Source organism: Podarcis vaucheri (genome assembly GCF_965113315.1).
Source record: "Podarcis vaucheri genome assembly, chromosome: 7".
Classification (NCBI taxonomy): Eukaryota; Metazoa; Chordata; class Lepidosauria; order Squamata; family Lacertidae; genus Podarcis; species Podarcis vaucheri.
Window position 1 is genome coordinate 13,681,018 of NC_138765.1, and position 19,432 is coordinate 13,700,449.

The 19,432-nt window shown below is 52.3% G+C and overlaps 1 protein-coding gene across 1 annotated transcript in view; it reads left to right on the forward strand.

Annotated features, from left to right (window-relative positions):
- The window catches only part of CADM4 (cell adhesion molecule 4), a 139,044-nt gene extending 129,736 nt beyond the window's left edge, over positions 1-9,308 (forward strand). The window contains exons 5-9 of the mRNA XM_082232704.1: positions 15-176; positions 2,326-2,416; positions 3,570-3,742; positions 4,995-5,123; positions 6,911-9,308. Of these exons, the coding sequence (XP_082088830.1) occupies positions 15-176; positions 2,326-2,416; positions 3,570-3,742; positions 4,995-5,123; positions 6,911-7,020 (665 nt within the window). The 3' untranslated portion in view covers positions 7,021-9,308. The remainder of the gene's footprint in view (positions 1-14; positions 177-2,325; positions 2,417-3,569; positions 3,743-4,994; positions 5,124-6,910) is intronic.
- The last annotated feature ends 10,124 nt before the right edge of the window (positions 9,309-19,432 follow it).

Here is a 19,432-nt window from a genome sequence, read left to right on the forward strand (position 1 = left end):
TTTCTCCCCCCCAGGAATAGGCAGCAAGCAGGAGAACGGGAAAGTGTTCAGCATCACCAACGTGGTGCGCTTCCGGGTGGAGCGCAGGGACCACGGCAGCGTCGTGACGTGCGAGGCCACCCACCCCACGCTGCGTGGGCAGCGGAAGGAGACGCAGTACGTGCTAGATGTACAGTGTAAGTGACCGCAGGGGCCTTGCTGGCGGGGGAAGAGGGTAAAGGCAGGGTTGGCATCAAGCGGCAGGGCTGCAGTGCATTCTGGGCCCAGCTGGGCCCCTTTATCCTCCCCTTCTCCTTTGGATAGGGTGGGCAGAGGTTACAGAGCTGTGGGCCTCTGGCTCTAAACCACTGGGCCTCTTGGGCTTGCTGCTCAGAAGGTTGGCGGTTTGAATCCCCGCAATGGGGTGAGCTCCCGTTGCTCTGCCCCAGCTACTGCCAACCTAGCAATTCGAAAGCACACCAGTGCAAGTAGATAAATAGGTACCGCTGTGGCGGGAAGGTAATCGGCGTTTCCGTGCGCTCTGGTTTCCATCACAGTGTTCCGTTGTGCCAGAAGCGGTTTAGTCATGCCTGCCCCATGACCTGGAAAGCTGTCTGTGGACAAACACCGGCTCCCTCGGCCTGAAAGCAAGATGAGCGCTGCAACCCCATAGTCACCTTTGACTGGACATAACTGTCCAAGGGTCCTTTACCTTTTACTTCTCTTGGAGGAATGAATGCCCAGGGCAAGAGAGCAGGGGGCTTCCAGAAGGGAATTTAATGGCTTATTTATTGAATTTCTATACCACCCTTTATCCGAGGATCACAGGGATGTCTTACAGTATAAAAACACAAAAAAACAGCACAATGTCATAACAAGCAAAACAATAGTTCCCCTTCCTCCCAGCTTAAAAGGCCGTAGATTGCTTGGGAGGCCTGGGAGTAGAGGAATGTTTTTGCCTGGCGCCTAAAGATATGTAATGAAAGCACGAGGTGAGCCTTTCTGGGGAAAGCAGGGAGTCACCCCAGAAAAGTCCTGGCATCTCCCTCCAGAGCTACTGTGGAGGGCACACATGAAGAAAGGCCTGAGATGTTGGTCACAGGCTGGTTCATATGAGGAGAGGTGATCCTTGAGGTATTGCTGTCCTTAGCCGCTTAAGGTTTTATTCATCAAAAGCAGCACTTTGAATTGGGCCCATAAACTAATTGGCAGCCAGTACAAGGCTGGTGTAATATGCTCAAGCCGTCTTGCCCCAGTGAGCAAGCAACCTGGCCACTTCATTGTGAAATCGGTGCTGTTGATGACCCTACAGTTCTTTCTCAGCAGCCTTCCAATGACATCGTCGTCTAAGCGCCAGCCCATATGTTTATTTATTTTTACGTTCAAAACGGATTTCCCCTTGCCGTGGAAAATCCAATAAGTGAAAATAACCTGCTCTACATCTGCAGACACTGCTAGTGAATGTGTGAGTGTGCAGGTGCTGACAGAGGAGGTCATGGCTGCTTTGCTCCTCCCTGGTAGCTCTTCCACTGCTCTCTGCAGGTTTGTGGCTTAGCTCTCGTCCCCCCCACACCACAACCACAACCAAGGTTTGCCCTTGGGAGCTGAACCATGCGTCTGAGTTTGGACTACACACTTAAGGCAAGCCATGGCTTAGCTCAGTGCAGCAGCTAAACCCCAAGGAGAGGACCAAAGAGGCTGCAATCTCCTCTCTGGGAGCCTGCACACTCACACGCATCCATGCCAAACCATTGGTTGGCTCCATGTGGCATGTGGACCAGAACTCAGTGCAATGCAGACCTGAGCCTAAACCACGTGCCTTTTAAAAGCAACGCAGAAAAACCCTGGTTCAGAGACCCTGTTCAGGAGTGTGGTGGGCGAACTCAGATCTCTTCTGAAATTTCCAACACATTTTCTTCAGTGGGCTCTCAATTTCCTTGCATGTTCAATTTCCTTGTAGCGTAATAAGTGTCATTTTGGTGTTTCTGTTTATATATACTGGATATATAGATCTCCTTGCTTTTTATGCATACTGTTTTCTATCGCTCATTTTCGTGGGTGATGGAATAATCCAGGGAAACTGTTCCAGCCTTCCTTTGCAATATCACATTCTTTCTATGGCAAGGCAAGAAGGAAGAGACAAGGAGGAGGGATGCATGTATTGATATCAGCCACAATGCCAGTGAAAACCTTAATTCCAGGCTTCTAATGGCTCTGATGTCTGAAGGAAGCGTTTCCTCTCCACGGCGAGGGCTGCAAATTGTCGGGCCTTGCTTGAGAAGTGTGACTGTTCTGTGCACGGGCTGATTCATGACCTCCTGTTTATTCTCTCTATTTCCACCCCAGTCGCTCCCACAGCCAGGATCCATCCGTCTCAGGGGGTGATGCGGGAAGGAGACACTTTAGTTCTGACTTGTGACGTCAAAGGCAACCCGCGGTGAGTACTTCCGCAGGATGGGGAAAGCCATAATTAGAGGAGAGGTGGGGGTGAGCAGGGGAGGGCAGGTTCTGGAATAGAAACACAGGAAGTTGCCTTGGACTGAGTCAGACAGGTCCACCTGCCTCCAGACTGCCTGTCCTATCAGACAATCCTATCTCCTGGGTTTCAGGCAGAGCCAGTCTTTCTCAGCCCTACCTGCAGGCCATTTTCAAAACCTGCTTGACCACAGGCAAAAGAAGTGGGCATAGATGCTTCTCCGAAGCCTCTTCTGCTCTTATTCAAAAAAACTCCTGCCTGACTATTTCAGGAGAATCTGCTTTGACTCTCCAGAGTCCACTTCCATCAGGCCCAGCAACATGCTTGTAGTCCAGCAACATCTTGGGGGGGGGCTGGGCGGGAGGTGGGTGGGTTGCATCAGGTTAGCTATCCCTCATCCTCAGGCCCTGCTATTGGGCAGCTGGAAGAAAAGGAGTTTGATATCCCGCTTTATCACTACCCGAAGGAGTCTCAAAGCGGCTAACATTCTCCTTTCCCTTCCTCCCCCACAACAAACACTCTGTGAGGTGAGTGTGGCTGGGAGACTTCAGAGAAGTGTGACTAGCCCAGGGTCACCCAGCAGCTGCATGTGGAGGAGCAGGGAATCAAACCCAGTTCACCAGATCACGAGTTCATCGCTCTTAACCACTACACCACACTGGAGATAGGCCACATCCTCTGAGCAGTAGGCATAACAGAGGGCATTTGGGGCAGGCTTTCCTTCTTCTGAGACATGACGAAAGCAGCACCTGCTGGAAACACCCCCCCCCCACTTCATAAGACCCTCATCCTTGCTCTGTGGCACCTCTTCCCTGTACACGCGGGGCAAATTGTCCTTGCCTTTCTATATCGCTCTGACTGATGGATACAATTCCCGAGCGGAGTTATTACTTGAGCGCCCCTTGATCCAGCCGCTCGGCTCCGTGTCCCATCCATCACGGGCTCTGGCAGCGCTTGCCGCAAATAACCTTGATAGAAGGAAGGGAAGTGGTGCGTGTTTGTGTGTGTTCATGTGGGGGAGATGAGACGCTTGTGACCCGCAGGGGCCACCGGAGATGGGTGTTGGGAGGAGAGGGGTAAGGTTAACGCTGGCTGTCCTGACTTCCGCCCTCAGCCCCACGGACATCAAGTGGAGCCGAGCCAACGACTCGTTGCCGGATCGGGCCTTGACGGAGGGAGAGGTACTGACCATCCCCAGCCTCAGCATGCTGGATAATGGAACCTACCTGTGCCAGGTGGCCAACAAACATGGCCGCTCGTCGGACCAGTACGTGCTGGTGGTTTACGGTAAGCAAGACTTGTTCTCTGGTGCTCTAGAGCTCACCTGCTCCTGCCCCCCCCTCCTAAGCTCAGCCCAGAACCCCCAAGTTCACTGCTGTCCTGATGTTCACATGCAGCAGGTGAGGAGTTAAAAGTCTGTTTCAGGGTCAGTGGGAGGCAGGGGGGTGTCACATGACAGAACGTTCTTAAAACCCCGCACATGGAAAGTTAGCCTGTCAGGGAGAAACCTTTCTGCTTGCCAAATATTTTTTTCCTTTGTTCGGGTGATGTGAGTCTTGTGAGAGTTATAGTTAGCTGTTTCTGATGACCAGACCCCCCCCAAAAAAAAACACACACCCTTTCTATTTTCAGATTTTTTAATTGATTTTCCAAATTTATAACAAACAAGAAAACATTGCAATATAAAAACAGAAAAAAACAAACAAACATTTATCCTCACTGTTAACATCCCAATTTTGCTATCATTGTTAAGAGACTTCCTTGAATCTCCCATATAGGTCATTGTAGCAGTTTTCCAATACTACTTTCAAATAAAATTAACTTAATCAATTAACATCTGTGGAACCACACCCTTTCTTCCTGCTCCAGATTAAGGGTCTTAGGTGCTGTCGCCTAATGCCAGGGGTGGGGGACCCGTGGCCCTCCAAATGTCGGTGGAGTGCCAGTCCCATCACCATCCTGGCTGGGGCTGGTTGGCCGCCAGTTCCTTACTCTTGCTCATATGGCAGCATCTCTCAACGGAGGTGTTTGCTTTCCCCCTGCCAGGAGGGCAGCCAAAAATAGGGTAGGCTCAGGTCCTCTGCAGGGACGCGGGTGGCGCTGTGGGTTAAACCACAGTGCCTAGGACTTGCCGATCAGAAGGTCGGCGGTTTGAATCCCCGCAACGGGGTGAGCTCCTGTTGCTCGGTCCCTAGCAGTTGGCAGGAAAGCACGTCAAAGTGCAAGTAGATAAATAGGTACCGCTCCAGCAGGAAGGTAAACGGCGTTTCCGTGCGCTGCTCTGGTTCGCCAGAAGCGGCTTAGTCATGCTGGCCACATGACCCGGAAGCTGTACACCAGTTCCCTCAGCCAATAAAGCGAGATGAGCGCCACAACCCCGGAGTCAGTCACGACTGGACCTAATGGTCAGGGGTCCCTTTACCTTTACTTTTACAGGTCCTCTGCCCTGGCCCACACCAAGGTATGAAGCTCACGGAGGGCACCGCCTCCAGCCACCCACCCCGCCTCTCACACCTTAACCTTTCCCTGTCTTTGGCAGACCCCGGGGCCATTGTGGAGGCCCAGACTTCAGTGCCCTATGCCATTGTCGGGGGCATCCTGGCGCTCCTGGTCTTCCTCGTCATCTGTGTGCTTATAGTCATGGTGTGGTGCTCCATCCGGCAGAAAGGTCAGTGTCAGAAATCTGGTGCCAGCCGGGCAGATAAGAGACACAAGTGCTGATTTATAGAAGGAAAGCTGGGTTGCTCCATGGCTAGCATCTATCTCTCGCCACTGATCTAAGAAACTGCCTTGCAGCACAGTCATTTCATGTCTCTCTCTCTCTCTGTGTGTGTGTGTGTATTCAAAAAGCATATTTCTAGCCTTTGGGGTTGGAGTGAGGAGCTTGAAATGATAAAAGCAGGGAGACCCCGCAGGGCTTGGGAGTGAGGCTTCCTGCCACCGTAGGAAGGTCTTTGTGGCTCCTAAAACCAGCCTCTCTCACAGTCTTTCCCAATCCTCTTTGTACGTGGGGAGGAGAACGCTACGGCTGTGTACACAATTGCCGGCTTAAAACACAGCGAGGTGGGTTTTGTCCTCAATTCGGATCAAAGGTGGTTTGCGGAGAAATGGATCCAAGCTTAGTATTTCAAAAAACAAAACAAAACAAAAACACCAGAAACCTCCAGGATGCATAATGTACACCACCTGCATTTCTCTTCTAGCCACGCACGGCCAGCTGCAGATTTCGGAGAGGAATTCTTGGGCAAGACACTCAATGAGTTCCCATTCTCCTTGTGGCCTCTCACTTGCTTGCCCTCTCCCTCTGACCCCAGTCTGCACCTCTGCCCCCAAAGGAAGAAGGAGAAGCAGAGAAATCTGCTCCTTCGGTTCCCACAGCTGGTTGGAGAGGGCAGGCCAGCTGCCCATGGCACCAATCAGGAACTTGAGATTTCAGGGCTCAGCCAGTGAGCGATGGTACCAAACCCTGGCGCCAGCTTGCAGTGTAACCAACCAGCCGGTTTAGGGTGCACATGTTCGGATGGGGGAGCATTCTGCTCTCCTGCAATTGCCACTGCACACCCCCTTGGCTGTGGGTACACTCGCTAGAGAGCAGAACCTGATATTCTCTGCCTTCCAGAATTCCTCTTCCTTGATCGTAGCTATTGCTGAACGTTAAGTCCAGTGGGGACGTATGTGCTGGCGATGTGTCTTCAGAGCCATTCCAACGTGAGGGTGACAGAGTGTGGCTTTCATGCAAACAGAAATAGTGCCAAAGCGAGGATCTGTTCTCTAGTTGTGGGATGAGGACCAACACATGTAACTAGAGTTGTGATTCCTGCACCGCAGGGGGTTGGAATGGGAGACCCTTGGGGTCCTTTCTGAAGTGAAGGACATGAGGCAGGAGTTGATAATGCAGGTGAGCTGCGCACAGGTGAGCTGCAAGCAAGCTGCCGGCCAGCTCTGTGGAGGCTCCTTTTATTGACACAATATGCAAACCCAGGCAGATACATTTTGGGCTGTGACCTGTACACATCTTCCAGTCCCGAGATCGTGGGGTGGTACAAAGTTATTTTGGCCCCTGTTTCTACTGCGTCATTTTCCCCTTGGGCAATGTATGACGAAAGAGACAGAGGTCTCAGAGACAAAGGTCACAGACAGGACACCACAGACTACTGAGACCGCAAAAGTTTAGGCAGAGGGGAAGATGTTCAGACAGCTGTGGCCTTATCTGTGAGGGAGAGTGCGCTCCACACCCCATGGTCATGCGTGCAGGCAGCTGAGGCTGCCTGCGGGCGGGGAATGTGCTCTGCACCCAGCAATCATTCCTGCACCTTTCCAAATCTATGATTCTATGAATGGAGTCTCCTTAGCAAGGTCTTGCGTCTCCTCCAGGGCCCTGTGCGCCCCACTTACCGTTGCTTGTGCCCAGCCTTCTCCTCAACTCACGCGCCCCCCCCCGTCCTCTTTTTACAGGCTCCTACCTGACACACGAGGCAAGCGGCCTGGACGAGCACGGAGAAGCCCGCGAGGCCTTTCTGAACGGCGGCGACGGCCACAAACGCAAGGAGGAATTCTTCATCTGAGCCTGGGAGAGGGGAGGGGGAAGGGGAGGGGTGCTGGGGGCTGAGCGCTGGGGGCAGAATGGCCGAGGAGGGGGAGCGGCGAAGGCAGGGGGGGGAGACGTTTATAGAAAAGCTGCCGCTCTTGCTGGGGGAGGGGAGGGAGGGGAAAAGAAGGGTTGGATTAAAAAGAAAAAAAATGCTTAAAAAAATATCCATTGTGTAAAAAAAAGGGGGGGGACACACACATGGCCACCACTTGTTCGGTTTTATTTTTGAAACCGAGGACTTTAGCCCCGCCCCCAGCTATGAAGCTCCGCCTCCTGCCATTGGCTGACTCCTCCCCTCTCCATGCCTTCTGCACCAGAGCTATTTCCTGTTACTTCTGGGGAGGATGTATGCGTGTGTGTGTGTGTGTGAGAGAGAGAGAGAGAGTGCGTGTGTGTGGCCCCACTTCCATAAAAAAGAGCAGGAGGCTGGGATAGCCGCAAACCTTTTCTCTTTGGGGACAGGCAAAGCCCTGGGGGAGGGCTTGGGTCTCTTTGTAAATAGCGTAGAAGCCACCCAGCGAGGGAGGGGGAGAGGACACCCAGACATCCCGGGCTGCTGAGACTGCGAGGGTGGGTCAGGGTGTCAAAGGGCCCTTCCCCTTGGACGGACTGTGGCCTGTTAGCTCTGGGTTTGCTTGTTTGCTTTTCTTTCCGATATTAGCACTGAGTTTCAAAATATCTGGGGAGGGAGATGGGGCTAACATATATTGCTCCGGAGCACCAGGATCTTCCCAGCAGCCCTGGAGGAGACTCTTGAGTTCAGGGAAGGCGACCAGGGGGGGGGGGGAGAGAGCCATTCTGTGAGTTGGGACCCCCCTCGGGTGTGTTTTGCCCCCAGCCGCTGAGGAGGGGAGCCGCCAGGTCGGAGTGTTTGGCGTGCAGCATGACAGGAGCGTGAGGCTGGGAGTCGCCGGGTCGCCTTGAGTTCTCTTCAGGGCGCCTGGCCCCATATCTCTCTCAGCCGCACCTTTCCCCCCACTGCTAAGCCCAGGGCCGCTCAAGCCGTGTGGGGCCTTATCAAGCAGGTTGGACTCTTTTTTTTTTTCTTCCTTCAAAGCCATGATAGTTTGGGGAGGGAGAGGGAGGGTGGGAAGAGGAAAGGGGGTGTCTCTGTCTGTCTCTGTCGTCCTTGTTATGTGATGTGCCCAGCTGGGGACAGGCGATGGGACTACGGAGCCCCATCGGCGCATTGACCCCCCACAGCCCACACTTTGTCCTTGACAGCCAAGCGTTGCCCCCTGGCCCACAGCCCAGCTTCTGCAGAGAGTGGAGGACATGGGAAAAGAATTTGCATCCGTCTGAATTTGCCAACATATGCAGATTTGACAGTGGCTAGTTTCAGCTCCTCCTCCTCCTCCTCGCCTTTGGGCCTGGTGGCCACGATGTTATGCCATCCCATCCCCAGACCTCGAGAGAGAAACCGCTGTGTCGCTCGCAACACCCCCTTGCCCCTTCCTCCCTCCCTCTCTGCTCGGCCTCCCTCCCCGGAAGCAGCTGGGATCGGCGAAGAAGAGCAGGATGAGAGGCTCAGCAATAGGCACCCCTCCCTCAGCACCTGTCTGGATGTTGCTTTCAACCTCCCCCAAACACAGCTGCGGTAAAGGGTCTGTAAAAAGAGCGAACCCCTGTTACAAATGGCTGCTCTGCCCCAGAGGTGGCTGCAGTGCACTGCTGCAGGATGCAATGCTGGTGACTACCAGTGGGAGGAATCCCCTGTGGAAATGGCTGCTCCAGAGGCAGCTGCTGCCTCACCCCATGGTCCAGCCCCATGACTGAGCATTGAACCACAAAAGGGGGGTGCTGAACCCCGTCTCTTCCCCGCTCCCTTCTCCCCCGCCCCACACTCCACTCCTGGTCTTCTTGGTTCCTTCCATCCTTGCCGACGTCCCTCATTTTGTGCCAGTAGATGCCCACTCCTCGCTTTCCCTCGGATTTCCATCCCACCCCCTTTCCCTCTGTCTTTTGTCTGGGGAACAAAACAGAAGAAAAGAAACCGACGTGTGATTCTGTGTCCGTCTCTGGCTCGCGGTTTTTATTTTATATTGTTTGTGTCTCGGAAGGGGAGATTAAAAAAAAATGAAAAGAATGGAAAATATAATAATTAATATATAACTGGGGGTCGGGAGTATGCAGGGGGGCTTGTTCCTCTGCAGCCCAAGACTGTTTCCCCCACGCCCGAAAGTTAATATATATGTAAATATCTATGTCTGCCTTTTAACCACCTTTGATACTTCAATAAATCCCCCTGATTAATTCTTTTAACACCAGTGGTTGTGGTATCCTTGTTCATGAGTGCGTGCTGTGGAAGCAGTTCTGGCTCTGGAAATGCAAAGAACATGAGACCTGTCCTGGATCAGGCCAGGGGCTCATAGAGTCCAGCAACCTGTTTTCCCAGAGGCTAGCCAGACTCCCATGACAGGCCTAAAAGCAGGGCCTGAGCCGCGCAGCCCCCTCCCCTCCTGTGGTTTTCAGCAACTGGTATTCAGAAGTGGAGGTAATGATGTGAGCTCTCTTCGCCTGCCCAACTCCCCAGTCCTTCAAGAGTTGAAGCAGACAAACTGGGAATTCTTCTCCACTGCATCCATCTCTAGCCAGGTGCCCAGTAAAAGTGGAGAGGAACAGGGTGGGGTGGGGGCTATTATTTCCCAGTCTTGGAGCCCCAGCAAGCTGCCCAGCCTCAAAGTCCTCTGGAGCAAACGCCGTGCAGGAGATCCAACTTGTTTTCCTGTGTCGGGGATGCTACTGACAGAGCTTAAAGCAGCAGCAAGCAAATTCGGTGCTTTTGCCATCACAATCTTTCTGCTGCAAAAGCGGGGGGGGGGGGCGAGGACAGACATATGAAGCCGACAGAGACAGCAAAGCCCCATGGGGGTTCACTGCCGTCGCTCAGCCAAACGCCAAAGCCACTCTCATCCGCGGAGGCGCGGAGGATCCCATTTCACAGATAAGAAATGGAGGCTGGAACAGTGTGCTTTGCCCCCAACCAAGGCTGCACAAGAACCTGTGCCAAAAATTGGATTCGATTCTCTGTTTTGCCGGATCCCATTCTGTCCTCTAGATCGGCCTCCTCACGTTCCCTCTCTGAGGGCCTTGGGGAAATGCCTCCCCAACCCCTCTGATTTATTTTCACGGTTATGTTGGGGCCTGAGAGATGCAGCCATAGCCCGGCTCGTCCTGCAATCCCTAACGCTCCGTGGCCGTTCTGCCCCACTGCTGTCCCAGTCCTGGATTCTTGCTCCTCTTGTCCACGTTCTTGCCCCATAACAAGCTACATGCACTGCTCTCACATCTTTATGCAGCATCTATACTCACACACACCTGCTCTGCCCTGGTCTTCTGCTGTGCCTGTTTCCAGTCCCTGAACAAACGCGCTAAGCCCCCATTTCGGCTGAGGACGGAGAGCCTTGCACATTAGTTCCTGCTTTCCCTTCCATTTCTCTCCTTCACTCTCATTTTTATTACTCCGCCGGGTCCCTCTACGCGTCCCCCATCTGTCATTCTGTACAAAACTCTCTTCTCGTGGAAAACATTCCGACTGGGAGCTACCGGAAAAAATATTTTAAAACAATTGCAGGAGTGGGGGGAATTTAATGTTCAACAAAATGGCATAAATTCTGGGTTTGCGGTACTTTCTGCTCGCGCTTGCCCAAGAAGCTGGAGTGGCAATCTAGGTAAAAGCAACGGACCCAGCACTCCATGCAGTCCTTGTGCCTTGGACTCTGTTATTCCTGACCTACGGCTGTGGTTTCCCTGGTCAGGATCAGGCCAAGAAGCCCATCTGGCTGAGCCTCTTGGATCATGCCCATGACCTCATCTATTGGTGTGGTCTCCGTTTGAGATCCCTTTTGCACCCTCTTGGCTGATACTCTCCAGCTATCATCATGACACCCCCATGATTTTGAGTGACGAAGACCAAGACGTGCCTCCCAGCGTGATGAAAACAATTTGGACAGATGCACACTGCATTTCAAGGCATGAGGGGGCCGGAGAAGAAATAATATACAGTGGTACCTCAGGTTAAGTACTTAATTCGTTCTGGAGGTCCGTTCTTAACCTGAAACTGTTATTAACCTGAAGCACCACTTTAGCTAATGGGGCCTCCTGCTGCCGCCGCTCCGCTGGAACATGATTTCTGTTCTCATCCTGAAGCAAAGTTCTTAACCTAAGGTAATATTTCTGGGTTAGCAGAGTCTGTAACTGAAGCATATGTAACCTGAAGCGTATGTAACCCGAGGTACCACTGTATATCCAAATCACCAGCTCCAGGTTACATAAGAAGAGCCTACTGGATAAAGCCAATGGCCCATATAATCAGCATATTGCTCTCTCAGTGGCCAGCCATGCCATTTTGAGACCCTGCCGTGTCCTGATGTAGCATCATTTTGGGGCAGGGTACCCAACATGATTTCCCCCAGGTGTTCCTGAACTACAACCCTCAACATCCTTGGCTAGGGTAGCTGGGGCCGATTGGAGATAGGGTTGTCTAGAGAGCACCATGTTAGCTATCCCTGGTCTGGGGCATTGTCGGAAATTTAAATGGCAGCACTCCTTCCAGGGGGTGAAAGGGGGGGGTGTGGCGCACCATGTTAACAACTCGCAGTGGAGCATTGTGAGAAATCGAAAGGGAGGCACCCAGCAGTCCAGTGCTCATTGGGGCAAACATTGGTTTCCTGGGATCCCAGTGGCTGCCTGAGGATGCGCCATGCTGCCATTCAGGGCCGGCCCACCCATGAGGCAAAGGGAGGTGACTGCGTCGGGTGGCAGGAGCTACAGGGGAAGCAGATCAGCCTCCAAGGAATGCAGCACCCTGGGGTGGCATCTAAGGCCGTGGCAAGGCTGTATCTGCCTCTACAGCAGAGTCTTGGTGAACAGGAAGCCCTGCTGGTCTCTTTCCACCCTTATTCCTCACTTCTCCTTCCCTGGCTGGGGAAGGGCGCACCATTTTGTAGCTTGCCTCGGGTGTCAAAATGCCATGAGCCGGCCCTGCTGCTGCCAAGGCTGTCACTTCCTCCTCCACACATAGGCTAAGGATGAAGGCAGGTAATATGGTAAGGAGCACAGCAGTTTAGAAGTGGAGGAAGTGTCTCTGCCCAGAAAAGAGAAGCCTTGGGCTGCCGTGTGTGTGTGTGTGTGTGTGTGTGTGTGTGTGTGTGTGTGTTGCTCAGACCGCTTTCATCGCTCTTAAGAGTTTCTGTTTGCCTGCCTCGGTGTGCCCTTTCGCCTGCCTTTTCCCCGTTCCGGGTCACAGCGGTGAACTCTCTTAAGCTGGAGGCAGGCAAAGCTGTCTGGGAATCACATCGCTCCTAATGAGTCTCGCTGTGCTCATTAGCGGGTGAGTGTCTTCCCATCATCACAGTCCTGGGCTTCGCTGGGCAACTAATACGACCAGATGCCCAGCTCCAACACCGCAGAACGGCAAGTCCAATGCTGAGCAGCCAAGAAATGAGGGCTCTTGAAAAGTGGAGGAGGAGGGAGAAGAATTTGCCTTCTAGAAAAAGAAAAAAGAAAGCGCCCACCCTCCTCTTTTCAGGCCCCGGCCCTGCCTGGGATTGCAGTGTTCATCTCCCTGGCCTGAATTTACCTGCAGCGCTTTCTATCTTGCTGGATCACAGCCATATTTCCACTTAACCTAACTCTGCCCCTCTCCAGAGATTGTTCTCCACAACAATGGACCCTTTTTTCTATCTGTCTCGTGCTTCCAGGTCATCTTTGTAGCTTTGTCCCTTCTGGATCCTTGCTGCAGCGCAACCACTTTGATAGGTGTTTCTAGACAGTAGCTGTTTGAAGGCCCTTGCCGTTGTTCTCACATCCAAGCTCTCAGAGCATTAAGAAGCACATACATACCCTCCAGCATTCGTCAGATGAAAATAAGGACATGTCTCACTTCCCCCAACTGACCCTCCTCAGCCCCCAATTTTGGTCCCCCCACCCCACAGAGCATTTCCTGTCAGAAGAAGGACGAGAGTCACCACACCTATGGGACACAGCACACATGCCCTCCACTATCCTGAAAAAACAAAACATGAATCCAGATTTTATCTTATTTTATTCATTGGTAGATTTACAAGAAGAAAAACACACGAATAAATTAATTTTGAAGAAGAAAAAGAAGAGTTTGGATTCGATATCCTGCTTTATCACTACCTGAAGGAGTCTCAAAGTGGCTAACAATCTCCTTTCCCTTCCTCCCCCACAACAAACACTCTGTGAGGTGAGTGGGGCTGAGAGACTTGAGAGAAGTGTGACTACCCCAAGGTAGCAGCTGAATGTGGAGGAGCAGAGATGTGAACCCGGTTCACTAGATTACAAGTCCACAGCTCTTAACCACTACACCACACTGGCTCTTTTGGAAAAGGGGCAAGATTAGATGCGGACGCACAAAGCATTTTTATTTTTAAATCAAGACTCCTTTCATCCTGCTCTGCCCCCCCCGCCTTTTTCCAACCCAGCCCTGCCCTCTGCCTTCCCCTCAGAGCCAGCACATCAGGCAGCAGCCTGTCCTCTTCCTTGCCTGCTCTCCAGCAGCCACTATGAGCTGCCCAAGGGAGGAGGCCAGCAGTGGCGGCCACAGAGAGGCCATGGAATGCCCACTGCCACAGCCCACTGCCACAGCCACCAATGCTTGAGACAAGCACTGGCTCTTCCTCTGCCCTGAGCTTGGCACTGGTGGGGGAAACAGGCAGATTCCTGGATCAAATCAGAAATGGCTTTCGTAATTCTGGGGCTATCCCTCGAAAATAGGGGCATCTGGAGCTTATGGAAGCGCCCCCTAATGGTTCCAGCCAGTGGCTTATTTAGTCCAGCATCCTGTCCTCACATTGGCCAGCCAGATGGTGACAATGATGATCGCTTAGAGCATTTGTACCCTGCTCTTCTGCCAAAAAGGGGACGCAGGTGGCGCTGTGGGTTAAACCACAGAGCCTAGGACATGCCGATCAGAAGGCTGGCGGTTCAAATCCCTGCGATGGGGTGAGCTCCAGTTGCTCGGTCCCTGCTCCTGCCAACCTAGCAGTTCGAAAGCACATCAAAGTGCAAGTAGATAAATAGGTCCCACTCCGGCGGGAAGATAAATGGCGTTTCCGTGCGCTCCTCTGGTTCGCCAGAAGCGGCTTAGTCATGCTAGCCACATGACCCAGAAGCTGTACACCGGCTCCCTCGGCCAGTAAAGCGAGGTGAGCGCCGCAACCCCAGAGTCGGCCACGACTGGACCTAATGGTCAGGGGTCCCTTTGCCTTTACCTTCTGCCAAAAGGCTGCCAGAGCAGCTCAAAGGCAATCAAAACAAGGCAGTCTCTACCTGCAGGATTACGGTCTGAAAAAACAACACCACAGCACACAATGGGACAAGGAGGGAAGAAGCCAGGGCCCCCAAAGCAGGGCCTGTGCACAACAGTTAAGAATCATAGAACTGTAGTGTTGGAAGGGACCCCAAGGGTCATCTAGTCCAACCCCCTGCAATGCAGGAATCTTTGACCCAATGTGGGGCTCGAACCCCCAACCCTGAGATTAAGAGTCTCACGCTCTTCCAACAGAGCTGTATCCCTACTTGTGCTTCTGTGCCACCGGTACTCAAAGACACTCTGCTCCTGCCAGTGGAGGTAGAACATGGATACCATCCCATTTTTAGCGCAAAGTTTAAGTAGCCCCTGCTTCTCAGTTTTGGTTAAAAAACAACAACTGCCTGCGCTCCTTTACCTGGCTTCTGCGGTACGGAATAAAAGCACCTACCTGTCCCTTGGCCCTTTTTATTAGCCTTCCACCTGTAATCGTCTGAGAAGGCCCACGTGCAGCTCTTCTCCAGCCTCTTCCGAATCAGGCCGCTGGGCCCATCTGTCCCCGAATCCCAAATGTCACGGCGACCGGCAGAACAAAGATGGATGGCGCCTGATCGTTGGGGCAGCAAACTCATCTCGGAATCAAATTGTTCCTAACGAGCCTCATTCTGCTCATTAGCTAGGTGAGTGTCTTCCTGGCCTCTTGGTCGAGAGGGTTTCCTTGGGTGCCTAATCCAATCAGCCCCCAGCCACTGTCGGGGCAGGAGCAAAGCGACCGGTTAAGATGCCGAGCGGATAAGAAGACAGGGATGTTTTACCACCTGAGGCAAAGGACAAGACGCACCCCCCCTCCCCATGTAGAGAACCTGACTAGACTGAATAGTGGCTACGTTGACATACCCTCCAATATCCCTCAGAGGAAAATGGGGGCATTCTATTCTACTGCAGCATCACTAGGAAAAGAGGGCTTTTTTCTTTGGCACGTTAAGATTTTTATTAAAGTTTTTCATGCTACAGACAACCCCCCACCCCACCTATGATGCCCAGTTAGCTCCAGCTAACTTGACCCCCATAACCTCCTCGACCCCCCCCCTCAAACTCCAGCCCCCTACGGGCCTGCCTGCACCCTACAAGCTACACCCTTCCCCACCCAGAGTCTCTTCCAGCTGCCAAGTTCTCTTCAGGCCAGTCCTGGCTCACTTTCTCCTTGTTTTCATTTGACATGGCCGGCAGGAAGGATGGCTGGAGGCCCGCTGGGCCAGAGAGTCACAGCCTTCCATGGTGGGGACATGGATGGTGATGGTGGCGACCCCATTGCCTCGCTCCCACTTCCTCCTTCGCCTCTTTCTGCTGCTGCTGCTAAAGGTAAAGGACCCCTAGACAGTTAAGTCCAGTCAAAGGCGACTATGGGGCTGCAACGCTCATTTTGCTTTCAGGCCGCGGGAGCCGGCGTTTGTCCACAGACAGCTTTCCAGGTCATGTGGCCAGCATGACTAAACTGCATCTGGTGCAATGGGACCCCATGACGGAAGCCAGAGCGCACGGAAACGCTGTTTACCTTACCGCTGCAGCAGTACCTATTTATCTACTCGCACCGGTGTGCTTTCGAATGGCTACGTTGGTAGGAGCTGGGACAGAGCAATGGGAGCTCAACCCATCGCACAGATTCGAACCGCCAACGTTTCAGTCGGCGAGCCCAAGAGGCTCAGTGGTTTAGACCACAGCACCACCCGTGTCCTTCCTTGACCCTGCACAACCCTGGACCACTGCACCGTTGGGTATAGCAACATGCTCCTTTTTAGTGTTGTCGTCCAGGGAGAGTCCTGAGATTAGAACCAAGTGCTGCCCAGGGAGAATGGGCAGGGCATGATGGGATTACGCCACGGAGGGACAGAGGGCTCCCCGGCCTCTTTAGGGTAGAGACAACAAGAGGCCATAGCTGTGAACCGAGAGAGCTGCAAGGAACGAGATTCTTGGAAAAGGAAAAGCAGGCGGCGAGTGGGACCTTTCTGCCGCTTCCTCTTCAGGAACATGTCTCTCGAGCAAACCTAGAATTAGGACGGTAATTGGTTTTCTGTGTTTTCATTGATTTGCACGCAGAGCTCCATCAGAGCGTAGGCTGCATGGCACATCGACACACAGACAAAAGGCAGGTCCCTGCCCCGAGGAATTGGCAGCCTAAATTTAGACAGTGGGGCAGGAGAGGCAAGGATAAGGAGAGGGCAAGGCAGCCTTCCTTGCGTTTCAGCTTCTGCGTCAGCTGGCGATGAGGGATGAGACTTCAAGGAAAAGTTGGGGCTGAACTTTGATAAAAGGAGAGTGACAGGCACAGGGGCCTCAAGCCCCAGGTCTTCTGTACCAGGCCTCCGATAAGCCCCTTCCTCCCCTTTTTGATGAAAAAATAAATCAATCTTAGAATTGGAATGTACCCAAGGGGCATCTAGTCCAACCCCCTGCAATGTCCCTGATTAAAGCAGTAGTGGGGAACGGTCAGCCTCTGTGCCAGAAGCGGTCTGCCAGACCTCCCCATGTGTCCCATGGGACTGTTTCCTCCATGCCCCAAACACCTGCCCCACACTGGACATCCTGTGCGATGCCTGGTGTGGAGCATAGAGACATGCAGCCAAAACCTGCCCTTCAGAAAACAGGATTGAACTCTGTATTCCATCAGGTGATACAGGGAAGTTCAATCCTGCTTGCCGGCTTGACTGGGATAGCTCAGCCAGGAGAGCACGAGACTCTTAGTCTCAGGGTCGAGGGTTCGAGCCCAACGTTGGGCAAAAGATTCCTGCGTTGCAAGAGGGGTTGGACTAGAGGACCTTTAGGGTCTCTCTCATCTCTACAATTTTATGATACTCAGGTGAACCAGAAAGAAATAAAGTAGCAATACTTATTTCCCTGGAGGCGGGGGGAAGAGAAGAGTGATAGAAGAGCAACTGAGGGCTGTACCACCCCATAGAGAGGGCTGGGGTAGGTTGGGCCTTGCGGAAACAGGGTACAGCATCTGAACAAAGTGCAAGGTGATGAGAGAGACGAAGACCTCCAGGAGAGCATCATCAGTAGGAAGGGAGCGAAGCATGGGAGAGGAATCTGCTGTGGGTTACCTGGCATTATAAATTTGCAGCCTGCCGTGACTATGAGCAGTTGAGTCTACTTTCTACCAGACCCTCTTTGGGTTCAGTATTTGGGAGGGAGAGTAGGGAGAAGGGGGGGGGCGGTCCTCTTGTGTTTCCATCCGCGTGTAATTATTCTTCAGGATCACGTCTCTCTCTCTCTGGCGACGATGATGATGATGTAGCCACATCCTCTTAAAATGCACTGCAGTTTTGCAATCTAATCTTGAATACATCCAAGAGAAAATTGAGCCTTGCTGTCAATCACTCCTTTCCCCGCTGCTGGAAGCTGAGCGCACTCCACCCTCCACCCCATCCCTCTTTTTCCTGAAAGCTGAAATGGTGCCTTTTGGTAGAGATGGAGAAGGGAAGGACTGGGCTAGGCTGAATTTCACAAACAAGATGTTGACATGGCAGAGAGGAAAGCTTCACCCGTTGGATGACAACCTGTCCTACAGCTGTCCAAAGCACAGGAAGCCCTACTGAAGTGGGAGGACATTTAGCAATGCAAACTGTGGGGCACAGCTCTCTCTCCGGCTTGCATCTGCGACTGAAGTTCCCTTTCTGCAACAAGCTGGCTTAGAAGGCTGCCTGGCAGTGCCGCCTCTGCCCCTTTTGCAGAAACTCTGTTCTCTTTTTGCAGTCATGGGCACCAACTTTCATGGCGGCCATCAAATGGCAACAGCTCATAAGACTGTGCTGCATGCATTACATCCCACATTAACTTTTACCGCTCTCTCTCTGCAAACAGCTCCCTACTGGGCACTGGGGGCAGGGAAGGAGGGCACCCACTGTGCTAATCTTATGCCCTCCCCTCTTCAAATCAACTTGTCATTTTTGAGGATGGAACTTGGGAGCTGTAGTCAGAAGGAAGTCCCGGTGCATTCCGTAGGGCTCGCTCCCCGAAAAGTGGGGTTAGGATTGCAGCTGCTGGCACAAAACCCTCTTGCGTCTCGTGTCCTGGGATTCAGCGAGAAATGAAATTACTGCAAGAGATAGTTGGGCAGTGATGACTGACGGCAAATGACTGAGGCATCTTTTAAGCTACACTGAGCGTGTTGGCAATCTTTGTCCCTTATAGTAAAAAAATTGTCTTTAACGGCAAAGCAGGGTCAGCTAAGGGCTATGAAGTATCTTGGGGAAGATGCAGCAAGCTTGTTTTCTCATTGCTCCAGAGGGATTGAACCAATGGATTTAAATTACAAGAAAGGAGACTATGACCAAACATTAGGAAGAACTTTCTGGTGTTAAGAGCTGTTTGACAGTGGTATGGACTACTTTGGAAGGTGGCGAGCTCTTCTTCCTTGGAGGTTTTTAAACACATGGAGCCTCCAGCTCAAAGGCAGTTGTGCTAAGGTGTGACTGCAAGTTGCTGAGTAAAGCATGTTCCATTTGTCCCAAACTATCTTACAAGACCTCACACAAGTTGGAGAGAGAGGGTTATGGCAGGAGAAATAATATGCTGAGCATCATCTTACATCCATGTAGACCAGTGTTTCCCAACATTGGTTCTCCAGCTGTTTTCAGATTACAGTTCCCAACATCCCTGACTGCTGGTCTTGCTAGCTAGGGATAATGGGAGTTGTAGTCCAAAAACAGCTTGAGGCCTAAGGTTGGGAAACACTGATGTAGACAAAAACAGAAGCCTCCTCATTACACCGCTTAACTCTGCTTTAACATCAATCTAGTGCAGGCTTCCTCAACCTCAGCCCTCCGGGTGTTTTTGGCCTACAACTCCCATGATCCCTAGCTAGCAGGACCAGTGGCCAGGGATGATGGGAATTGTAGTCTCAAAAAACATCTGGAGGGCTGAGTTTGAGGAAGCCTGTTCTAGTGCCTTCCAGACATTTTGGACTACAAATCCCACCATGCTTAGCCAGCGTACATGCAGTTCAAAGCAGATGAAGGGCACTAGATTGGGGAGAGCTCACTGAATGCACTTTGAGTTTCTATTAAGTAACAATTGCATTTATACTGTACTTCTCAGTAGATTGCATTAC